Below are 25,959 nucleotides of genomic sequence, written 5' to 3' on the forward strand. Positions count from 1 at the left end.
CTGTATGGTACATACGAAGGGCCCATCAAGCGAGAGGAGCTTCAGGAAGCATGGGGTGAAATCTCTTCAGATTATTATTTCAATTAAAAATATTTCCAAAAAAAGTATTTCTAATCTCGTCTATGACTATATTTTCTATTCATTTTGCTATATTTCTTATTCAAACTCATTTCATGTATGTTTCATGGAAAACAAGAACATTTCTTAGTGACCCCAAACTTTTGAACGGTAGTGTAGATTACAAAATTCTAAAAAATATCCAATTACTTAAATGTTATAAATATTTACAATATTTTATTTGTTTTAAGTCAGACAAATCCAAGTCGGTAACATATTATATATAAATATATATATATAAGTTTGGTTTGCTTAGGATCCCGGAATGCATCTTTAACCCAGTGTATGCTTGTCAAAGATGAGGGGGAATGCATACCCTGTCCACAGAGTGGACGGGATAGACAAAAACACACACACACAAACACCCCCACGCAGCAAAGTCCAGACTCACTGCAGTCGTCGCTGTCTGAACTGTTGATCTCCACAGACGTGTCCAAGCTGCTCTGCAATGACAGCGACCCACCTCCTCCCATCACCCCCGGCAGCAAGGGCGACAAGAGCCGGCCCCCGACGCTGCCGCCCATCCTGCAGTCAGTACCCCCAGAACTGAGGACCAACGAGGAGCTGTTGGGGTTGGGGGAGAGCGGCTCGGAAGTGGGGGACAGGCGGGGGAAGTAGGCAGAGATGGTCCTAATTGGTCGGATGGGGCCCGGGCAGACGTCAATGGCCATGTGTTCTTGGATGGAGATGCTGAGTTTCTTTCCTTTACGCACCGTCATAGAGCTGAGAAGAAAAGAGGAGGGAGTGGACAGGAAGGGACAGGAGGACAGTAGACATAAGTGGAGGGAAGGAGGTAGGAGAGGAGGGTAAGGGTGAAGAGGGAGAATCAGAATCACCTTTATTTGTGTGCTTTGCAATTCAGCTGCATCATTGCAGCCAGGAGTTTCAAATCCTGGTTGCGGCAAACCAACAGTGTCGAGCAGTGTGTTTAACGGAAGTTGATTGTGTGGACACAAACATCCTGATTGAGTGAGCACCGGAGGAAACGTGTCATGAACTTCAACCCTCTTGAATGTGCTGTGGACTTGCAATTGGACATTGGGAAATTGAGAGGGAAAAGAAATTGACTCCTTTTTTTTTTTATGAATCACTTATTCGCAAAGTACAAAGCATTTTGGTGCGTAAAGTTGTTGACATGATTTCGTTTCAAGTTTCTGTTTCATTTGAGGACTGTTAGGCTGTGGGACAAACATACGCAAAAAAAAAATGTTTTGTCTTTAAACAATAGCTTGTTAAAAAACTATCATGAAATCACGTTTTAAACTTTAATAAAATTGTAGCCAAATGACACCTAAAAACACATTCTGCCAAACTATATCAATATTTTTTTTTGCTGTCACCAAGTTGAATTGTTGACAAAGGCTAATCACTTATATATTAGAAATTTATGTAAGCCACTCATGCACTCCTCGATAATATGGTGAAGGATGACTCATCTGACCATACACTGATCAAACATAACATTATGACCACCTGCCTAATATTGTGTAGGTCTCCCTTCTTCCACCAAAACAGTCCTGACCCGTTGAGGCATGGACTCCACTAGACCTCTGAAGGTGTGCTGTGGTTTCTGGCACCAAGACGTTAGCAGCAGATCCTTTAAGTCCAGTAAGTTGCCAGGTGGGGCCTCCATGAATCGGACATGTTTGTCCAGCGCATCCCACAGATGCTCAATTGGATTGAGATCTGGGGAATTTGGAGGGCGCATTATCCTGCTGAAAGAGGCCAATGCCATCAGGGAATACCGTTGCCATGAAAGGCTGCACATGGTCTGCAACAATGCTCAGGTAGGTGGTACGTGTCAAAGTGTCATCCACATGAATGGCAGGACCCAAGATTTCCCAGAGAAACATTGCCCAAAGCATCCCATTGCCTCCGCCAGCACCCACATGCCCATTGTGGGCGCTTTCTGCAGTGGATCGGGGTCAGCATGGGGACCCTGACTGGTCTGCAACTACACAGCCCCATACACAACAAATTGTATGTTCTGACACCTTTCTATCCGTACCAGCATTAACTTTTTCAGCAGTTTGAGTTACAGTAGCTCCTCTGTTGGTTCGGCCCACACGGGCCAGCCTTCACTCCCCATGTGCATCAACCGGCCACCTGTCGCCGGTTCACCACTTTTCCTTCCTTGGACCACTTTTGATAGGTACTGACCACTGCAGACCAGGAACACCCCACAAGGGGTGCAGTTTTGGAGATGCTCTGACCCAGTCGTCTAGCCATCACAATTTGGCCCTTGTCAAAGTCGCTCAGATCCTAACACTTGCCTATATATCCCAACCACTGACAGGTGCCATTATAACGTGATTACCAGTGTTATTCACTTCCCCTGTAAGTGGTCATAATGATATGGCTGATCGTTGTATATCACCTTTATCCACATGTCTGTACACCAGTGCCTGTGGTTTTTGTATTACTGTACTCTCAAATGTGCATTTGTCTTCATAATGAGGGGTTTATGCACTGCAACCCTACTATAATATCCCACTCTGTGTAGTTATTGACGGACTGTTCTTGCTGACACAGTCTGATCACATCCTGCAAAGACATTCTCAGTCACTTGGGAAAGAGTTGCTCTTCTGTTTTTCCTTACAGATTGCAGTAAGGCACAAGCATCAGTCATCGAATGTGTGCTTTCATACACAATTTCCAGCCATATTTTTTGATGGCTTTCCCAGAACACTAAATAGAAATGCTACTTTTGTCACTGTTCCTTTTTTTTTTCTTCACAGTCAGAATGGCCATTTGTGCTTGCATATGCCTCATTGCACTATTCATTTCCCACTTGTACATACATATACTCAGGGTTGGTTAGGTTACTTTTTAAATGTAATCCGTAACAGTTACAAGTTACCTGTCCACATTTTTAATCAGTAATGTAACATTTTTAATCAGTAAATGAATTACTTTTAGATTACCTTCATATTAAGTAGTAGTAAAATAGGAATAGCCTATAACCAATTTAACACCTTTTGTGGGATCAATCAATGTTAGAGTTAACATTGCTGGCCATAAACGGAATTCACATTTTAACTTATGGGTTGTGTACAGTGCATTTGGAAAGGGTTTCTAAACCATTGCTTCAACTTCCATATGACTGGGCTACATCTCTACTTAACAAGCTAAAGGTATGTCAGATATTTTGTCATTCCAATGAATCCAATAACCCTCAATCTTCCAGAATCTGACTTTTATCTGAACATAACCCAAAATCCAATGATGCGTAAGCCTATTCTGTTATTTGTGTTTTATTCATGATTTTAATTGTTTCAAAACATTGTTGAAAAATAAATGGCAATTACTCAAAGAGTATTGATTTGTTGTATATAAAAATTAAGATATCCGTAGCATTCCGCGCATAAACTAAATCTGCAGTAGTCTGGTGTTTTGCTTCCCAACCAACAACATTGTTAAAATGTTGAAGAAACCCCAGGCACGCGAATGCAGGTTTTCAATCGTGAACACCCGCATAGAAATAAGATTTACCCGCGTGAATGTAACCTGCGATTATTAGGGCCACCATCCATTGATGGATTATCAAAACGCAAATAAATAAATAAACTGTGATTATAAACCTGCACTCATAGCTTAAAGGTCAGCAGCCAATGATAACCAATGAACACAATTTTCAGAGATTCAAAGCAAGCAGAATCATATGGCCTACCTGTATGGACGGAGTTGATGTGGCTGCATCAAATACAAATAATTATCCTTTGGCAGAGTGCTTCCCAACACACTCCTCAAATGTGGGAAACTCCATATAATGTTTTATCTTGAAGGCAGCGCCATTACAGCTATCTAACAAATAATTGCCTGATCTATTAAACAATTCCTGTCTAAGTCTTTCGGCAACTCGTCCTGGCTGTGTTGTTCGGTGCATTTGACCAAAAAAACTTTACAAATATATAACACCAGGTAGGCCTATCATTTTTCTGAGAAAGATGCATCAAGTAGATAACTAAATAACATTTCATATGGCTTGGCTAATATTATCTTAGATGTACTCTGTTTTTACCAACCAACCAACCAAAACCGGTGAAAATTACACTCACCTAAAGGATTATTAGGAACACCTGTTCAGTTTCTCATTAATGCAAATAACTAATCAACCAATCACATGGCAGTTGCTTCAATGCATTTAGGGGTGTGGTCCTGGTCAAGACAAGCTCCTGAACTCCAAACTGAATGTCAGAATGGGAAAGAAAGGTGATTTAAGCAATTTTGAGCGTGGCATGGTTGTTGGTGCCAGACGGGCCGGTCTGAGTATTTCACAATCTGCTCAGTTACTGGGATTTTAACGCACAACCATTTCTAGGGTTTACAAAGAATGGTGTGAAAAGGGAAAAACATCCAGTATGCGGCTGTCCTGTGGGCGAAAATGCCTTGTTGATGCTAGAGGTCAGAGGAGAATGGGCCGACTGATTCAAGCTGATAGAAGAGCAACTTTGACTGAAATAAACACTTGTTACAACCGAGGTATGCAGCAAAGCATTTGTGTAGCCACAACACGCACAACCTTGAGGCGGATGGGCTACAACAGCAGAAGACCCCACTGGGTACCACTCATCTCCACTACAAATAGGAAAAAGTAGCTACAATTTGCACGAGCTCACCAAAATTGGACAGTTGAAGACTGGAAGAATGTTGCCTGGTCTGATGACTCTCGATTTCTGTTGAGACATTCAGATCCATCATGCCTCATTACCACTGTGCAGGCTGGTGATGGTGGTGTAATGGTGTGGGGGATGTTTTCTTGGCACACTTTAGGCCCCCTAGTGCCAATTGAGCATCGTTTAAATGCCACGGCCTACCTGAGCATTGTTTCTGACCATGTCCATCCCTTTATGACCACCATGTACCCATCCTCTGATGGCTACTTCCAGCAGGATAATGCACCATGTCACAAAGCTCGAATCATTTCAAATTGGTTTCTTGAACATGACAATGAGTTCACTGTACTGAAATGGCCCCCACAGTCACCAGATCTCAACCCAATAGAGCATCTTTGGGATGTGGTGGAACGGGAGCTTCGTGCCCTGGATGTGCATCCCACAAATCTCCATCAACTGCAAGATGCTATCCTATCAATATGGGCCAACATTTCTAAAGAATGCTTTCAGCACCTTGTTGAATCAATGCCATGTAGAATTAAGGCAGTTCTGAAGGCAAAAGGGGGTCAAACACAGTATTAGTATGGTGTTCCTAATAATCCTTTAGGTGAGTGTAGACTAGCGCTTCATCCGTGACTAATCTGGTTATGCCAGCAAACCACATTTGCGCACGTGATGATCACAAACTGAATCGCACAATTTTTTTTTTTATTTTTGGTTCAAATAACAACGTTTTTAAAACATTAAATAATAAACATTAAATAATAACTGATTACTATTTCTCCACGCAGCTAGTTAACTGGCACACACGGGAAATGATGCATACAGGCATAGCTAACGTTTGCATAACTAAGTTAGTGTACATAACCAAGTTTTCCAAAACTCAAAACATGATTGCACGCTAGGTGGTATGTTCATGTTTATATATATGGCCTGGTGGAAAACCTCATTCCATACTGTACATTATGAATTGTCTTGTAAATAAAGTTATTTAACATTTTATGACAAATGATACAAATTATGTTTGCAGTTAACACATTTTATAGCACTGTATCTTAACATGACGCCTCTCCTTCACCAAGTTAAAAAAACGACAAAAGATGAACTTGTGCTCAGCCAATCAATTATAAAAAATTAGAAACTACAAAGGCTGATTTGGAGAAACGTGGACAGTTCTCCAGCTACCACAGACTGCACTTGGTGATGACGTTGAACGTAAGTGTAGTTCTTTGAGATTAGCAGCTAATTAGCTTTCTGTCGTTTTTTGGCAAAATTTAGGCAAATATATTGATAGAAGTCACCTTGTCTTATATATATTTACTCAGTTAGAAAAATGGTGAGGTGGTGTAATGCTATGCTAAACACAGACCTTATTTGAACTGGATCTAAAAATCCACTATGGGAAAGATGAATGGGGAAAATGGCAAAAGAACTGGCAACTAGCCAGTTTAGCATTTTGCTGCTAGGTTTTATGGGGTTTATGAGTAAATCTATTTCAGTCAATACACTGCTGAAACAACACTTACACTGTGGTTCTTAACACTTAGATAATAATAATATATTTTGTGCTGTTAAATAACACTGCTAGTTTCATAGAACAAACTATTGTACAATATATTTTATACTTTAATACAATAACAAACTATAAAATACAATATACAGGCCCACGATCAGTCAGTTGCTCAAAACTGAATTCACTTATCTGTGATTCAAATGAACAAGCTCACTGGGCTCGTTGTCTTGAGCTGATCATTGTGACCCTTTTGGTGTTCCATAATAGTAGAACTATAAGGCGTTAACACTTGCCTTCCGTGTGTTTTCGACTTATCTGACAGTCTGATAATAACTGGTGTGTACACCACATAAAAATGAATACATGGTGAAAATGATATGACAAATGTTTAAAAGGAATACTCAGCCCAAATATTAAACCAGTTCCACAAAGGTCGGAGTGTCTTACCTTGTATTTGACTGATCAGTCTACAGCTGTGAAAGGGCAGTCTATTAAAATAACTCGGCTGTGCCGCATTTGGATGTTTTAAATGGTCCCCTAACTGTGGAGGCAGTGCGTTAGTGTAGTGAAATGATGCGTTCATCTAGTGAAATGATGCGTTACTCTAGTGAAATGATGCGTTAGTCTAGTTAAATGATGCGTTAGTCTAGTGAAATGATGCGTTAGTCTAGTGAAATGATGCGTTAGTCTAGTGAAATGATGGCCGAGTCCTGTATGAGAGAAAATAATTACATGATCTACTAAAGTGAGACATTTCCTGTGTTTTGTGTTTCTTGCTTATTTTGTTAACATTTGGTGATTTTACTTTGAATTGTAAGATTACTACAATGCTTGGGCCCCTGCTTTTTTCAAGTTAGACAAAAAGTACCCTTTTTGCCCATCGGTCATTGGTGCCCCCATTCTATCTGCATGAACATCACTCAAGCGTTGTTTGTCTGCATAATGTGCCAGCGCAGAAGCTGACAGTCATGAGGAAGCCGATGGGTGCATAGCAATTTTGTCATTTTGGCCCTTGAAAGGTGTGTGCACCATCCTGGTGGAACCTTCTGGTAGGTCAAAAGCCTGCAGGCCAACCTTTGGACGGCTCTGGTTTAACATGTTATTTGTAAATGAACAGCATACACAATATATGGACCATTTAGCAAAATGTTTGCTTGACAGTTTAGAAACAGTAAATACAAAAATAAATAAGAGTACAATACAAATAAAAATACTTGTATGAATATAGATAAGGGTGCAAACATTATATTCTGCAAGTAAATTGTAACACGAGTCCAAACATGAATGAAGATTCAAATAGAGGTCTAGTAACAGCATTTATGAAGTGTGGTATTGGCAAGAATGTATGTATGTGTGTGTGAGTGGGTGAGTGTGTGTGGTCATCAGTCTAGTCAAGTGTTGAGCAGTCAAATGGCTGCAAAGCTGTACAAAGCAAGTTGATTGAGGACACATTCTCATTTACAATATCAATTAGGGTTAATAGCCCAGGGGCAGAACAACAGATTGTTTTCACCATCTGTCTCTGGGACCTTTTGTTTATTGGTCAGATGATTTACTCACTAGCCCACCTATCGTATCGAATGCGCAGCTGATTTGAATTGGGTGTGTCATCTTTTTAATTATTCTGGCTTTGAGGGAGAGGTTCTTGTAATGGCACCACTATTTCAGTTTGTTGACCTCTTCTGTGTAGGTGGACACATCTCTGTTCATGATCAGGCCTACAAACATGGTGCCGTCTCCAAACTTGATGGAGTTGGTGCAGAGTCGCCCTGTTGTGGGTAAACTGAGTAAAGCAGAGGGCTGAGGGCACAGCCTTGGGTGGCCCCTGTATAAGTCAGCGAGAAGGAGTTGTTACTGATTTTCACGGCCTGTTGTCAGTCCATCAGAAAGTCCCATATCCAGTTTCACAGCTTAGTGTGCAGACCAAGTGATCTGAGCTTGGTGACAGGTTTTGGATGCTGAACTATGGACAATCAACATAATTCTCATAATTCTTGTGTGTTGTGGCCATGATAGAAATGGCATCGGCTGTCGATCTGTTGTGGTGATCCTGGTAATCTGCCTTTGACTTGCACCATAGAAGCACGTCACAATGATAGCAGTGAGCGTGATAGGTCAATAACCATTAGGACATGTTTAGAGACCTCCACAAAGTTCACATAGGACAAATGGGTTCTGAACATTATGGGGTACAACCAACAGTGTCTCATTCGTTTACATCACAAAAACCTGCCATTTTAACAGGGGTGTGTATACTTTTTATATCCACTGTATAGCCACTACAAACCTTGAGGTGCCTTATTAAAACCAGATGCCAATGCAATTAGAGCACTAAAAAGTGATGTGATGTCATACCCTAATATGGACTCAAATACCACAGATTTCAGCCAATCACCATCAAAGCTTCAAACCAAGATGCTTATGAAAGATATTGAGGTATTGAAAATGTAACAAACAGATGTACATAATTACAGTATCAGTGTACTACATCTAGATGCAGGGAGATGAACAGTTATGAGTGCAGTATAGTGCAGTTTTGGAGGTGGCTTGATGTTGTGAGCATAGTCCTATTAGTGTCTACACAACAGATGGCCAGTTGCTGAGGGCCACAGCACGGAGAAAGAAACTGATCAGCTGGCGGGACGTCTTGGTCGTGATTGACCTGCACTGCCCGTCTGCCCCTCTTTATAGCAGAGCAGAAGTTTTGTAAGAGTGTGACTGGGAAAACAAGTGTTGGGAGCTAGATAGGTAAGTAGGGAGAAGACTGGGAAGAAAAGAAAGAGAGGGATTTAGTGTGGAGAAAGGACTGAAGAGAAAAAAGGGGGAGAGAAAAGAGACGAGGGCAAGATAGAACAGGAAGGGATTGAGCCTGGGGATGAGAGAGAACAGTAAAGAGAGAGAGGAGAGAGTATGTACTGTTGAGGGAGAGAAATTAGAGAGAGGGAAAGGGAGAAAAGCCTGTTTAAATGAAGACGATTAGACTGCATGTGTTAAATCTGCCTAACATGGTTTCCAGGACCAAACTGGTGTTTCAAACAACACAATTACTGGAAATAATTGGCTTTTGCTGTGACGGGCTAGCTAAAGTCTGGGGCGGTATAACTAGCACTCAGCTACACACACACCCACACGTACACACAGCTGTCAACATACATCAGGTGTCCAGCATCAGTCTGTCAAGTGTCAGAGCTGTCAGCATGGCAAGACAGTGTCAGGACAGAGAGAACACGTGTCAATTTTACATTCAGTGAAAGGGATGGCAAGAACGACAGACAGTCAGACAGGGGAGCGCTGCAATACAACCTCTGATTTAGGCCTCAGGCAACTATTTATGCAAAGTAAAAATGACCTCACCACACTTATTGTGACATCACAATGTGAATACACTGCTAAGGATGGCATTGGCAGAGTAATGATGACCTCACTGGCATTGGCAGAGTAACTGAGATACTAATTATGACATCAAACTATTTATATGACATCACCACACTAATAATCACATTCCATCACTACAATGGTTTACTTTAGACGCCAAATGCCGGCTTTTCGCCAGTATCAGGTGTAGTTGTCCGGCAGATTTAAATATCAACAGCCAAAATGTCCAGTGGGAAATATGCCAAATGAATAAATAAGTAGATTAATAGCATATTAAACAGCCTAAAATGGTGTGACCTATGTGAACTGTTGCCAAGAAAACAGCAAGCTGCCGCTTGCTTGTGTTTGGTCATGTGACCAAAGCGTGGCACCATATTCTAAAGCTGCAAAATCTGGCAGCTACTCCAGCATACAACTCCGAAATGTCAAAGGTGAAGCAGACATCCCCAGGTTGTGAAAAAAACAAACATGCGATGGTGCAACTGAGGCCAGCAAGACCACAGAAAAGCATAGTTATTTGAAATAGCCTTCTTCACAAAATGTGTTTCAACGTTTAATATGCAATAGGAGAACAAATATTTATATCCATACATTTTAATTCACTTTAGCAAATTAGGAAATATGGTTTGAAATGCCACATTTTGACTTACAATTTTAATAAAAATATTTTATATACGCTTGAATGTTTTTTCCTTTGGTCGATCAGAGTTCATGCGACAAATAAGCGACTGAAACACATTTTTAGATTAAATCCTAATAATGTTGCGAAATTAGGCTACGTTATGGTGCTTTGCAACACAATTTTAAACTGAAAAAAAAAACGTACTGAAATTTAGAAGCAAACTAGTTTCAGTAAATTATCTGTAAATTAGCTTTCCAAAGAACTCTCAAATGTGACATCCTAAAACGGACATAATTCGCAAGGTAGGCAATTTTCTGAGACGTTTCTAATATTGGCTTCATATTGGCCATCAAAAAAAAAGTGTAAACTCTGATCACTTCAGATGACACTGTCACAATAATTACATTACCATATAATTATATTGATCTATCTGAAATAATGGAAACTGTTAGCCTGTGCAGTTCAGCAGCAAGCTACATAATGGAAAACATTGTTAATATACTGGGTGTTGTGGCCAAAGCTTTACATTTGAATTATTTAGCAGCGCACTTATCTGAGCAACTTACAGGAGCAATTAAGGTTAACTGTCTCACTCCTCCATGAACTGCCACCTTAACGTGGTGGAGGGGTTTGAGTACCCGAGTGACCCTAGGAGCTATGTTGTCTGGGGCTATATGCCCCTGGTGGGGTCTCCCAAGGCAAACAGGTCCTGGGTGACGGGTCAGACTAAGAGCGGTTCAAAAACCCTTTATGATGGAAAACATTTTGAGGACCGTGACGTCGCCCGGTATGGCACAGCCAGGGCCCCACCCTGGAGCCAGGCCCGGGGTTGGGGCTCGTATGCGAGCTCCTGGTGGCCGGGCCTTTCCCCACGGGGTCCAATCGGGCTCAGCCCGAAGGAGCGATGTGGGGCCACCTTCCCGTGGGCTCACCACCTGCAGGAGGGACCATAAGGGGTCGGTGCGTAGAGGATCAGGCGGCAGTCGAAGGTGGGGGCCTCGACAACCTGATCCCTGGACACGGAAACTAGTTCTAGGGACGTGGAACGTCACCTCGCTGGCGGGGAAGGAGCCTGAGATTGTGCGTGAGGTTGAGAGGTTCCGACTAGAGATAGTCGGAATCACCTCTACGCACGGCTTGGGCTCTGGAAACACACTCCTTGAGAGAGGAAGGACTCTTCATCACTCTGGAGTTGCCCATGGTGAGAGGCGGCGGGCTGGTGTGGGTTTGCTTATAGCCCCCAGCTATGCCGCCATGTGTTGGAGTTTATCCCGGTGAACGAGAGTGTCGTTTCCCTGCACCTACGGGTCGGGGATAGGTCTCTCACTGTTGTTTGTGCCTACGGGCAGAACGGCAGTGCAGAGTACCCAACCTTCTTGGAGTCTCTGGGAGGGGTGCTGGAAAGTGCTCCGACTGGGGACTCCATCGTTCTACTGGGGGACTTCAACGCCCACGTGGGAAACGACAGTGACACCTGGAGGGCCGTGATTGGGAGGAACGGCCCCCCTGATCTGAACCCGAGCGGGGTTCAGTTATTGGACTTCTGTGCTAGTCACAGTTTGTCCATAACGAACACCATATTCAAGCATAAGGGTGTCCATCAGTGCACGTGGCACCAGGACACCCTAGGCCGTAGGTCGATGATCGACTTTGTTGTCATTTCATCTGACCTGCAGCCGTATGTCTTGGACACTCGGGTAAAGAGAGGGGCGGAGCTGTCAACTGATCACCACCTGGTGGTAAGTTAGATCCGATGGTGGGGGTGGAAGCTGGACAGACTCGGCAGACCCAAGCGTACTGTAAGGGTCTGCTGGGAACGTCTGGCCGAGTCTCCTGTCAGAGAGATCTTTAACTCCCACCTCCGGCAGAGCTTCGACTGGATCCCGAGGGAGGCTGGAGATATTGAGTCCGAGTGGACCATGTTCTCCACCTCCATTGTCGAAGCGGCCGCTTGGAACTGTGGCCGTAAGGTCTCCGGTGCCTGTCGAGGCGGTAATCCCCGAACCCGGTGGTGGACACCGGAAGTAAGGGATGCCATCAAGCTGAAGAAGGAATCCTATCAGGCCTGGTTGGCTTGTGGGACTCCTGAGGCAGCTGACGGGTACCGGCAGGCCAAGCGGATTGCAGCCCAGGTGGTTGTGGAGGCAAAAACTCTGGCCTGGGAGGAGTTCGGTGAGGCCATGGAGAAGGACTATCGGCTGGCCTCGAAGAGATTCTGGCAAACCATCCGGCGCCTCAGGAGAGGGAAACATTGCCCTACCAACCCTGTTTACAGTGGAGGTGGGCAGCTGTTGACCTCAACTGGGGATGTCGTCGGGCGGTGGAAGGAGTACTTCAAGGATCTCCTCAATTCCGCCGTCACGTCTTCCATTGAGGAAGCAGAGGATGAGGGCTCAGAGGTGGACTCGTCCATCACCCAGGATGAAGTCACTGAGGTAGTCAAGAAACTCCTCGGTGGCAAGGCACCGGGGGTGGATGAGATCCACCCTGAGTACCTCAAGTCTCTGAATGTTGTGGGGCTGTCTTGGTTGACACGCCTGTGCAGCATCGCGTGGCAGTCGGGGACAGTGCCTCTGGGATGGCAGACCGGGCTGGTGGTCCCTCTTTTTAAGAAGGGGGACCGGAGGGTGTGTTCCAACTATAGGGGGATCACACTTCTCAGCCTCCCCGGGAAAGTCTATGCCAGGGTACTGGAGAGGAGAATACGGCCTATAGTAGAACCTCGGATTCAGGAGGAACAGTGTGGTTTTCATCCGGGCCGTGGAACACTGGACCAGCTCTATACCCTCTACAGGGTGCTGGAGGGTTCAAGGGAGTTTGCCCAACCAATCCACATGTGTTTTGTGGATTTGGAGAAGGCATTCGACTGTGTCCCTCGTGGCATCCTGTGGAGGGTGCTTCGGGAGTATGGGGTCCTGGGTCCTTTGCTAAGGGCTGTCAGGTCCCTGTACGACCGAAGCAGGAGCTTGGTCCGCATTGCCGGGAGTAAGTCAGACTTGTTCCCTGTGCATGTTGGTCTCCGGCAGGGCTGCCCTTTGTCACCGGTTCTGTAATTTTTATGGACAGAATTTCTAGGCACAGCCAGGGGCCGGAGGGTGTCAGGTTTGGGGACCACACAATTCCGTCTCTGCTCTTTGCGGATGATGTTGTTGTGTTGGCCCCTTTAAACCAGGACTTTCAGCATGCACTGGGACGGTTTTCAGCAGAGTGTGAAGCGGTTGGGATGAAAATCAGTACCTCCAAATCCGAGGCCATAGTCCTCAGTCGGAAATGGGTGGCTTGCCCACTTCAGGTTGGTGGAGAGTGCCTGCCTCAAGTGGAGGAGTTTAAGTATCTAGGGGTCTTGTTCACGAGTGAGGGAAGGATGGAACGGGAGATTGACAGACGGATCGGTGCAGCTTCTGCAGTAATGCAGTCGATGTATCGTTCTGTCGTGGTGAAGAAAGAGCTGAGCCGCAAGGCGAAAGGACAAGATCCCAGATACAGGCGGCCAAAATGAGCTTTCTCCGCAGGGTGGCTGGGCGATCCCTTAGAGATAGGGTGAGAAGCTCGGTCACCCGGGAGGAGCTCAGAGTAGAGCCGCTGCTCCTCCACATCGAGTGGGGTCAGCTGAGGTGGCTTGGGCATCTGTTTCGGATGCCTCCGGAACGCCTTCCTGGGAAGGTGTTCCGGTCCCTTCCCACTGGGAGGAGACCCCGGGGAAGACCTAGGACACGCTGGAGGGACTATGTCTCCCGGCTGGCCTGGGAACGCCTCTGTGTCTCCCCGGAAGAGCTAGAGGAAGTGTCTAGGGAGAGGGAAGTCTGGGCCTCTCTGCTTAGACTGCTGCCCCCGCGACCCGGCCCCGGATAAGCGGAAGAAGATGGATGGATGGATGTCTCACTAGAAGACAAACAGATTTTTTTTCACCTTGCAGCCCTGGAGATTTGATCTACTAATCCTTCACATATGTCTAACCACCAGGCTATGAATTGCTCCTTGGCCATCAAACAAAAAACTTTATTGCACTGGCTTTCCATCTCATTCCAGATAAAAATATTATTGACCTACCAGTGTATTCACAGCCCTGCCCCATTATATCTCAAGAAAAAAAATTCTTGTCCTTGTATGTTTCTTTTCTATTTATTTAATGCACTTTCAGATTATTATAAATAATGAAAAGGGCTCTACTAGCACTACTACTACTAATTCTACAGATTCAACCTGACTCATATACTTCTTTTAATCTGTAAGTACTATCATAACAGTGTTATCTGACAAAAAACATTCAGATCAGATGTCACTCAAGTAATAATCGTATGCATCCATTTCCAATCTGTCCAATAGTGCGTACATTACGCATGACATCTCAGACACCACTTGCCTAATTTTGACAGCTTCTGTGAATGATGCATATTGCAATACATATCTAGCATTCACAAATTGTGCTGATTGGTACAAGGGAGCTAAAGCAATCAACTCAGACATCAAACAGTAATAAAAGAGATTTTCATTTATAGATCTGTACCAGAAATAGGTTTCCGTAATACATTCTTCCATAAGAACACTACTACATTTTCCAAAGATGAGGAAAATTATTGGCCTTTGTTGTCTCGGAATGTAACCAAAAGATTGCTAGATGGAATATCCAAGATGGCAAAATTAATCTGTCATTCTGTCCCTGATCAAGATCATCAACCCTAATTTCAACCTGTAAGTTTCTCCAGATATTGTATTGTATATGGTATTGTGTCTGCTGACTATATAAAAAAAAGTAAACTGTTGCCGTATTACGTTATACAATATGTATTATGTTTGACAACATGAAGGGTTACAGAGTGATCTTCACAGCTTAATGCTGCGCTTTGCACTTGACAGCACTCAACTGCTTGACACTCGATTGCTTCTGTGAATGCCATCAGATTCAGGCTGATCCCAACAAATATTATTGCGTTTATCATGCATATTTTGACAGCGTAGACTGCTGGGCTTTCACACTGATGCATACGAGGGATGGTGACAGCAGGCGCCAGGTGAATGTCTGTGTGTGTATATTTGTGCATGCGTATACCAGTGTCAGTGTTTGCATGCATGTGTGTATATCACAGCAGGAAGCAAAAGAAGTGAAGTTCATTGAGAGCCATTATAATGGTAGCATGCTGTGTTGGAACAGAGAACAGAGCCATGATACGAGAAACCATGAGTAGCAGTGATCGTCCCCTTGTAATAGAGACCTCATTACAAAGACAAGCCATACAGTGCCAGAGTATCGTATTACAGACGCAAACACTGCTATAGTTGTGGTAGCCACAGGACAGAACAACACCAGCCTGATTTCATGGCCATAAGAATGACCACATCGTTTCTTAGAGGAACACAAATCAGACAAACCCACTTCTGATTAGTTTGAAATGTACTGTTGTGGAAATAGGAGAGGGTTCTTCAACTTTCTTTTGGTCTTTGGGAAGGGATGTGACGCCAAAGCACCAGTCTCAATGTCAACAGTGAAGAGGCGACTGGGGAATTACAAAGAAAAAGCTATATCTCAGACAGACACTTAAAAAGAAAAGATTAACATGGGGAAAAGAACACACACACTGGACAGAGGAAGATTGGAAAAAACTGTTATGGACAGATGAATTAAAGTTTCAGGTATTCGGATCACAAAGACAATTTGTGAGACAGACCAAAGGAAAAGATGCTGGAGGAATGCTTGACGCCATCTGTCAAGCATGGTTGAAGCAATGTGATGGACTGAGGGCGCTTTGGTGGTGGTAGGGTGGAAGATTTGTACAGGGTAAATAGGATCTTGACAAAGTAAAGCTACTTTGCAGTGCCATGCCATACCCATTGGACTGTGCTTGATTTGACCCAATTTCCTCCTACAACAAGACAATGACCCAGAGCACAGCTCCAAACTATGCAAGAACTATTTAAGGAATAAGCAGTATGCTGGTATTGTGTCTATAATGGAGTGGCCAGTACAGTCACCGGATCTCCACCCTATTGAGCTGTTGTGAGAGCAGCCTGATCTTATGGTATGTAAGAATTGCCCATCAAGCCAATCCAGCTTGTGGGAGGTGCTTCAGGAAGCATTGGGTGAAATCTCTTGAGATCACCTCAACAAATTGACTACCAAAGGTCTGCAAGGCTGTAATTTCTTCAAATGGAGGATTCTTTAACGAAAGCAAAGATTGAAGGACACAATTATAATTTCAATAAAAAATCAGTGGCCCTCATTCATGAATGATCAAATTTACGATCATTTCACTGACAGAGCTGGTATTCATGAATATTATCTTTGTCGTATCCTTACAAACAAACTCACGTCTGATCGGAGACCGTGTATACCACATACCTCAATCTGAATTTACCACCTGCCATTACATTTCATTGCCATTAGTCTACCCTTGTTTTGCCCTGGTTTATTTTTTGTATCTGTGTACTTTTGTTTCTTACGCACTTACGCACACCCCAAATCACAAGAATGTAAACACAACTGCCAAATGAATCAAAGAATGCAAGTGCTAGATGTAAATAGTGTAAATATTGTAAATTGTATTAAATAGTGTAAGTATTGTATTGAAGTTAATCTGATGGGAAAATTAAAATCCAATTATATATTTTTTTCTGTTCATGCGTAAGGTTTGAAATGCCTTTGTGTATGTAATACGCTAGACAAACTTGGTTTGCCTTACTTTTCGTAAGTCACTCAGGCCGTATCGACATTCTTTGAGGTTGTAAATGGTCATTATAATTTTGGTGGTTGACATCTTGATTAGCTAACAGGTCTTTAATTGACTAGTGAGAGGATAAATAAACCAGTGGTTCTGGTTGCCGAGATACTTGGTGCTTCTGGTGTCAATATTAGATACCTTAGCTGACTGGTGGCTACTTAATTCTAGCAAGCTGGTTTGCTAGCAAGCATTGCAGGTTGTAAGAATTGCATCAATGGGGCATAATTAATGGAATAGAGATGTATAAAATGTAAAAATTTATTAAAATACGTTTCTAATTCAATTTTAACCATTGTAACAATCTGACGTTCCTTCATACAAATGTGCTATTTTCAAACCTGAATACACAGCTTACCTGTTTTATGATTCTAGTTCGCCCAAGGACACACCCACAATTATGCTATGCTACAGGCAAAGCACTCTGGGCGATGCTAGCGTTGGCTATGCGAAATATTGCGAACAGTGTGAATGCACCGTGAAAGATGATCGTAACCCTACGTGCACACTGTCCGCTCACTAAAGCGACAAAGATGCATGCTCTCATTCATTTCCAAGGAGAGCCAGTGATTCACGGCGACAGGGGGCGGAGCTACTCTTGGAGAAAAAATCTCCCAGCCACAGATGAGAGTTAAGATATGTTCAACTTTATGCAAATTCCCAGCGAGCGGGCAGTGACGAAGTTCGGCGACTACCAATAGCAGGGCAGATGTTCTCTGCATTTTGAAGTCACTTTCTACTCGCTAGCTAAAAACTCACTCGCTAGCTTAACTAAGTGTCTGGTTTCCCCATTATTTATGATGCTTCATGCAGAGATATAATTAAAAGAAAATTATGCATGGAGGTTTTTAGAGATCTCCTCCATGAACTGCCACCTTAAGGTAGTGGAGGGGTTTGAGTACCCGAGTGACCCTAGGAGCTATGTTGTCTGGGGCTATATGCCCCTGGTAGGGTCACCCAAGGCAAAAAGGTCCTGGGCGACAGGTCAGACTAAGAGTGGTTCCTTTAATGACCCTTTAATGACGGAAATCATTTTGAGGACCGTGATGTCGCCCGTTATGGCACAGCCAGGGCCCCAAGGCAGGGGCCTCGACAACCGATCCCTGGACACGGAAACTAGTTCTAGGGACTGTCAGAGAGATCTTTAACTCCCACCTCCGGCAGAGCTTCGACTGGATCCCGAGGGAGGCAAGAGATATTGAGTCCGAGTGGACCATGTTCTCCACCTCCATTGTCGAAGCGGCCGCTCGGAACTGTAGCCATAAGATCTCCGGTGCCTGTTGAGGCAGCAATCCCCAAACCCGGTGTTGGACACCGGAAGTAAGGGATGCCGTCAAGCTGAAGAAGGAATCCTATCAGGCCTGGTTGGCTTGTGGGACTCCTGAGGCAGCTGACGGGTACCGGCAGGCCAAGCGGACTGCAGCCTGGGTGATTGTGGAGGCAAAAACTCGGGCCTGGGAGGAGTTCGGTGAGGCCATGGAGAAGGACTATCGGCTGGCCTCGAAGAGATTCTGGCAAACCGTCCCGCGCCTCAGGAGAGGGAAACAGTGCCAACGCTGTTTACAGTGGAGGTGGGCAACTGTTGACCTCAACTGGGGATGTTGTCGGGCGGTGGAAGGAGTACTTCAAGGATCTCCTCAATCCCGCCGTCACGTCTTCCATTGAGGAAGCAGAGGATGAGGGCTCAGAGGTGGACTCGTCCATCACACGGGCTGAAGTCACTGAGGTAGTCAAGAAACTCCTCGGTAGCAAGGCAAGTCTCTGGATGTTGTGGGGCTGTTTTGGTTGACACGCCTGTGCAGCATCGCGTGGCGGTCGGGGACAGTGCCTCTGGGATGGCAGACCGGGGTGGTGGTCCCTCTTTTTAAGAAGGGGGACCGGAGGGTGTGTTCCAACTACAGGGGGATCACACTTCTCAGCCTCCCCGGGAAAGTCTGTGCCAGGGTACTGGAGAGGAGATTACGGCCGATAGTAGAACCTCGGATTCAGGAGGAACAGTCTGGTTTTCGTCCGGGCCGTGGAACACTGGACCAGCTCTATACCCTCTACGGAGTGCTGGAGGGTTCATGGGAGTTTGCCCAAGCAATCCACAGGTGTTTTGTGGATTTGGAGAAGGCATTCGACTGTGTCCCTCGCGGGACATAAACGTATTTTATTTCTTATGGATTTACATTCAACTGTAGGTCATAACAGAATGGCACAAATTATAGTAACAAAGAAAAATATTAACTGTCCCCTCTTCAAAAGTCTGCATACCCTTAGTTCTTAATACTGTGTATTGCCCCCTTTAGCTTCAATGACAGCGTGCAGTCTTTTGTAATAGTTGTCTATGAAGCCCCGAATTCTTGCAGGTGGTATAGCTGCCCATTGCTCTTGGCAAATGCCTCCAGGTCATGCAAAGTCTTAGGTCGTCTTGCATGAACTGCACATTTGAGATCTCCCCAGAGTGGCTCGATTATATTAAGGTCTCATCTTCAGGCACTGTGTTTGTCCATTGCTGGAGTGTCTTCTGACTCTCCTGTGTCACTGCTTCCATTGTTTTTCCATACTGTTTTCGTAGTTTTTCCAGAGGAAAAAAAATCCTCTTTCATGACACATCTTGACCTAGCTAGCTGAGAGATTTTTTCCTTTTAAAAATAATGTAAATTGTTCCGTTTGGGTTCACAGCTGTATTTACTTTGCTTGTGCTGGCATACTGTGTAAAATCTGGTTGGTCACGGAGTAATTTTTTTTAATGTCTCTTCATATCACCTCCTTTGCCATCCTGATCTATTTTTATGAACAGGCTATTTGAAAAACATTTAATTCATCTCCAACATTTTTGGCCACTGGTTGTTAAAGTGGTGCTGTTGAGCCAAAAAGAGTCCCTGAAAATGGTGTAATATATCATGTATACTGCTTTGTGTCATATTGAAAAAACTCACTAGGAATTTCATGGCTAACTTAGGTTAGACAGTGAATCTACTGATAGATTATGCACATATAAACAAAATATTAGGTTACATATGCAGTATTGGGGAGTAAAAGATAACAAGTATTAAAAAAGAAAATACTGTAACTATAATCCATTATGTTACCAAATAAAATATTGTAATTGGATTAGATACTTTTGAAAAATGTATGATTACTTCTTGGATTACTTCAGTAGAAAATAATAGGCACATGAAATTATTATGACATGTTGCATGTTTGATTTTGTTATTTATTGTTCTAAAAACATTGTCAATTGCGCATCTCAGTTTTGTGGTTAGTGGCATTTTGGTTGGTTGGATGGCTGGTAAAAACCGAGTAAATCTACGATAATATTAGCCGACCCATAACTAAACTACATTTTATATCTTGCCTACTGTCGACCTCTCCTTGAACTGCCACCTTAACGTGGTGGAGGGGTTTGAGTACCCGAGTGACCCTAGGAGCTATGTTGTCTGGGGCTATATGCCCCTGGTAGGGTCTCCCAAGGCAAACAGGTCCTAGGCGACGGGTCAGACTAAGAGCGGTTCAAAAACCCCTTAATGAAGAAAAAAATCATGTGTTCTGTGACGTCGCCCGGCATGGCGCAGCCGGGGCCCCACCCTGGAGCCAGGCCCGGGGTTGGGGCTCGTTCGCGAGCGCCTGGTGGCCGGGCCTTTCCCCATGGGGCCCAGCCGGGCCCAGCCCGAACGAGCGACATGGGGCCGCCCTCCCGTGGGCTCACCACCCACAGGAGGGACCATAAGGGGCCGGTGCAGAGAGGATCGGGCGGCAGTCGAAGGCGGGGGCCTAGACAACCCGATCCCCGGACACGGAAACTAGCTCTAGGGACGTGGAATGTCACCTCGCTGGCGGGGAAGGAGCCTGAGATGGTGCGTGATGTTGAGAGGTTCCGACTAGAGGTAGTCGGGATCACCTCTACGCACGGCTTGGGCTCTGGAACCACACTCCTTGAGAGAGGATGGACTCTTCACCACTCTGGAGTTGCCCATGGTGAGAGGCGGCAGGCTGGTGTGGGTTTGCTTATAGCTCCCCAGCTCTGCCGCCATGTGTTGGAGTTTACCCCGGTGAACGAGAGGTTCGTTTCCCTGCGCCTACGGGTCGGGGATAGGTCTCTCACTGTTGTTTGTGCCTACGGGCCGAACGGCAGTGCAGAGTACCCGACCATCTTGGAGTCTCTGGGAGGGGTGCTGGAAAGTGCTCCGACTGGGGACTCTATCGTTCTACTGGGGGACTTCAACGCCCACGTGGGCAACGACAGTGACACCTGGAGGGGCGTGATTGGGAGGAACGGCCCCCCTGATCTGAACCCGAGCGGTGTTCAGTTATTGGACTTCTGTGCTAGTCACAGTTTGTCCATAACGAACACCATGTTCAAGCATAAGGGTGTCCATCAGTGCACGTGGCACCAGGACACCCTAGGCCGCAGGTCGATGATCGACTTTGTTGTCGTTTCATCTGACCTGCGGCCACATGTCTTGGACACTCGGGTGAAGAGAGGGGCGGAGCTGTCAACTGATCACCACCTGGTTGTGAGTTGGATCCGATGGCAGGGGAGGAAGCTGGACAGACTCGGCAGGCCCAAGCGTACTGCAAGGGTCTGCTGGGAACGTCTGGCCGAGTCTCCTGTCAGAGAGATCTTTAACTCCCACCTCCGGCAGAGCTTTGACTGGATCCCGAGGGAGGCTGGAGATATTGAGTCCGATCGGACCATGTTCTCCACCGCCAATGTCGAAGCGGCCGCTCGGAGCTGTGGCCGTAAGGTCTCCGGTGCCTGTCGAGGCGGCAATCCCCGAACCCGGTGGTGGACACCGGAAGTAAGGGATGCTGTCAAGCTGAAGAAGGTGTCCTATCAGGCCTGGTTGGCTTGTGGGACTCCAGAGGCAGCTGACGGGTACCGACAGGCCAAGCGGACTGCAGCCCGGGTGGTTGTGGAGGCAAAAACTCTGGCCTGGGAGGAGTTCGGTGAGGCCATGGAGAAGGACTATCGGCTGGCCTCGAAGAGATTCTGGCAAACCATCCGGCGCCTCAGGAGAGGGAAACAGTGCCCTACCAACGCTGTTTACAGTAGAGGTGGGCAGCTGTTGACCTCAACTGGGGATGTCGTCGGGCGGTGGAAGGAGTACTTCGAGGATCTCCTCAATCCCGCCGTCACGTCTTCCATTGAGGCAGCAGAGGATGAGGGCTCAGAGGTGGACTCGTCCATCACCCGGGCTGAAGTCACCGAGGTGGTTAAGAAACTCCTCGGTGGCAAGGCACCGGGGGTGGATGAGATCCGCCCTGAGTACCTCAAGTCTCTGGATGTTGTGGGGCTGTCTTGGCTGACACGCCTGTGCAACATCGCGTGGCAGTCGGGGACAGTGCCTCTGGGATGGCAGACCGGGGTGGTGGTCCCTCTTTATAAGAAGGGGGACCGGAGGGTGTGTTCCAACTATAGGGGGATCACACTTCTCAGCCTCCCTGGGAAAGTCTATGCCAGGGTTCTGGAGAGGAGAATACGGCCGATAGTAGAACCTCGGATTCAGGAGGAACAGTGTGGTTTTCGTCCAGGCCGTGGAACACTGGACCAGCTCTATACCCTCTACAGGGTGATGGAGGGTTCATGGGAGTTTGCCCAACCAGTCCACATGTGTTTTGTGGATTTGGAGAAGGCATTCGACTGTGTCCCTCGCGGCATCCTGTGGAGAGTGCTTCGGGAATATGGGGTCCTGGGTCCTTTGCTAAGGGCTGTCAGGTCCCTGTACGACCGAAGCAGGAGCTTGGTCCGCATTGCCGGCAGTAAGTCAGACTTGTTCCCTGTGCATGTTGGACTCCGGCAGGGCTGCCCTTTGTCACCGGTTCTGTTCGTAATCTTTATGGACAGAATTTCTAGGCGCAGCCAGGGGCCGGAGGGTGTCAGGTTTGGGGACCACACGATTTCGTCTCTGCTCTTTGCGGATGATGTTGTCGTGTTGGCCCCTTCAAGCCAGGACCTTCAGCATGCACTTGGACGGTTTGCAGCCGAGTGTGAAGCGGTGGGGATGAAAATCAGTACCTCCAAATCCGAGGCCATGGTCCTCAGTCGGAAAAGGGCGGCTTGCCCACTTCAGGTTGGTGGAGAGTGCCTGCCTCAAGTGGAGGAGTTTAAGTATCTAGGGGTCCTGTTCACGAGTGAGGGAAGGATGGAACGGGAGATTGACAGACGGATCGGTGCAGCTTCTGCTGTATTGCGGTCGATGTTTCGGTCTGTCGTGGTGAAGAAAGAGCTGAGCCGCAAGGCGAAGCTCTCGATTTACCGGTCAATCTACGTTCCTACTCTTACCTATGGTCATGAGCTTTGGGTCATGACCGAAAGGACAAGATCCCGGATACAGGTGGCAGAAATGAGCTTTCTCCGCAGGGTGGCTGGGCAATCCCTTAGAGATAGGGTGAGAAGCTCGGTCACCCGGGAGGAGCTCAGAGTAGAGCTGCTGCTCCTCCACATCAAGAGGGGTCAGCTGAGGTGGCTTGGGCATCTGTTTCGGATGCCTCCTGAACGCTTTCCTGGGAAGGTGTTCCGGTCCCGTCCCACCGGGAGGAGACCCCGGGGAAGACCTAGGACATGCTGGAGGGACTATGTCTCCCGGCTGGCCTGGAAACGCCTCGGTGTCCCCCCGGAAGAGCTGGAGGAAGTGTCTGGGGAGAGGGATGTCTGGGCATCTCTGCTTAGACTGCTGCCCCCGCGACCCGGCCCCGGATAAGCGGAAGATGATGATGATGATGACCACATAAACTTGGCTATCACAATTCCCTGGACTAAATCCAATTAAAAACATTTTGTGAGCTGATGAGGAGAGTCCAGAAGTGAGGACCAAGGACTCTGAAGGATTTGAAGAGATTCTGCATGAATGAATGTTCTCAGATCCCTTTCTGTGTTGTTCTCACCTAATCAAACATAGGAAAAGGCTCATTCCTGTTGTCTTGGCAAGGGGATGGTGTACAAAGTATTACATGCAGAGGAAATTTGAATTTGTTTATTCTGATAATTTTGAATAACTTCATCGTTAGATTTCTCTCATTATTGAGTATAATACCTAGTTAATAAACAGCAATAATTTTTTTGCTCTTACTCTCCCTGAGCTAGAAAGCCACTCATACTTGTTTTTTTCCAGCACTACGTCCTGTGTTAATGATCCTTATAATTTTTTTGGGAAAACTCTCACATACAAAACAATGATATTTTGTATAGTAGGTAAACAGTGATTGTGTGATGTTCTTTTTGAGTTCAAAGGAGAAGCTTACTTGCAGATTTGTTAGAAACATTTAGTTTCCAATGTCAAAGGAAATGTTTATTTTTTAAATGTTATCTAATAAACAATTATAAATGTTGTTAGTTCAACAACCAAAAGAGGTGGGATTGTAAAATGGGTTCTGAAAGTGATATCCACTGACAGTTGACTTGAACTAGTAAGTGTCCTAAAAGTTACCCACCATGGATGCCCACTAAATTGACCTGAGTAGAAGAAAGCCAAAAATAAATACAAACACAGACTTAAGAAAGGGAGTCCTTATTAAGGTAGAACAAATCTAAACAGGGGAGAACAATAATGTCAGGCTTTTATTATACCGTAAGGTGAGAGAGGCAACTAAAGGTGTTGCTCTATCAGCATCTCTCTTTCCAACTTTAGCATTGTGCCAGCAGCTATTATATCAGCTGGGCCAGCTCAGGTGAAAGACATCCTTGCAAACAAGGTAACCAACAAGTGGAACACATCCTGACTAACAAGATGACTCCAAAACTATCCCAGCCTCATTCAGAGGGGTGTCTACGTGTTGGGTTTTGAATTGTTAGGAAGGTAACTTTTGTCAAGACTGGGTCAAGATATACTACCACAAGGCCATGCACTGTGAAAACACAGCTCCTTTTCATTTTCAGTGACAGAAAAGCATTGACAAGTGAATTGGGCAGAGCTGTGCACTCCTGGCATGGGAGGTAGTGAACATTTTCAATGTTATGTAAAATGCTGTGAACATTGTAATAACCAGTCACAAGTTTTGCTGTCAGTGTCTAGCTGGAATGTCTTCCTTGTTCTGAAACTAATGTTGGATACCAAATCAGTATAGTGACCTTACCAAGGGGAGAAATTTCAATGTCAAGCTATCAATAACTTTGGGCTATAACAAATAAACAAGTAATAACATGTTCTGTTTCTAAATGTAAAAAAATCGGAAATAATAAAACCAGAAAAGCAACCAGGCAAGCCTAGTTCATTTGGCCTGCAATTAAAAATGATAAATGTTGTTGCCCTCACTAGATTCAAACCCAGGTCTCCCACATGAGTGGCTGTCTTTAACCACTACACCATGGTGCTATACATGTGCCCAGTGCCTGTATTGCATCTAGACATTAGATCATTTTGTCATGCATTAACATCACGCCAAGTTTGAATATTTTGCTAGACACCATTTAGCATTGTGTTAAACTGACTAATGTCTCTTATAAAGTCAACTTCCACCACAAATTGCATCTATGAACTGTATGGATTTTGCCACTGTCGCTGGGCAATTAACAGCTTATTAGCAAGTAATAGGCTTACTAGCTATCTAACTTACTACTTGGAAGATTTGAGCAATTTAAAGCGAGACTGAATATGAACTTAACACAGCCAAAGCTATTTCATGGCACAAAAAATGTATACAATAAATATAAATTTAGGTGACAATAACTGACTTTCTCGTCAAGTGAAAAGATGAGAGAATCGTGGAAACCCCTACTCTTTTACTGTCCAAGGGTTTTTTATCTAGCCTATATTACCCCAAAAATCATGCACAGTCACAATATAAAAATGAACAGTTTTATTTTAGGCTTACTATAACACAGCTACTGAAGGTTGTAGTCAGCAAAGTTTTTATTTATCTGGAAACAAATCCTAATGCATAATTTGCTTTGACTGTGACGAGAATTGAACGCAGGACCTATTGGTTGCAGGTCCTGCGATTCTGACCACTATACTATTTAACAAGGGTCAGTCACTCACTCACTCAGTCAGTAAGAGACATTTGGTTTTCTTGACT

General features: G+C 45.2%; 1 protein-coding gene across 5 annotated transcripts in view; it reads right to left on the reverse strand.

Annotated features, from left to right (window-relative positions):
- The window catches only part of doc2a (double C2-like domains, alpha), a 111,362-nt gene that overhangs the window by 69,782 nt on the left and 15,621 nt on the right, over positions 1–25,959 (reverse strand). For all 5 annotated transcript variants that reach the window (XM_010873919.4, XM_020050596.3, XM_010873917.4 and 2 more), the window contains one exon: positions 509–840. In XM_010873919.4, coding sequence (XP_010872221.2) covers positions 509–840 — 332 coding nt within the window. The remainder of the gene's footprint in view (positions 1–508; positions 841–25,959) is intronic.

The sequence above is a fragment of the Esox lucius genome, chromosome 11 (genome assembly GCF_011004845.1).
Source record: "Esox lucius isolate fEsoLuc1 chromosome 11, fEsoLuc1.pri, whole genome shotgun sequence".
Classification (NCBI taxonomy): domain Eukaryota; kingdom Metazoa; phylum Chordata; class Actinopteri; order Esociformes; family Esocidae; genus Esox; species Esox lucius.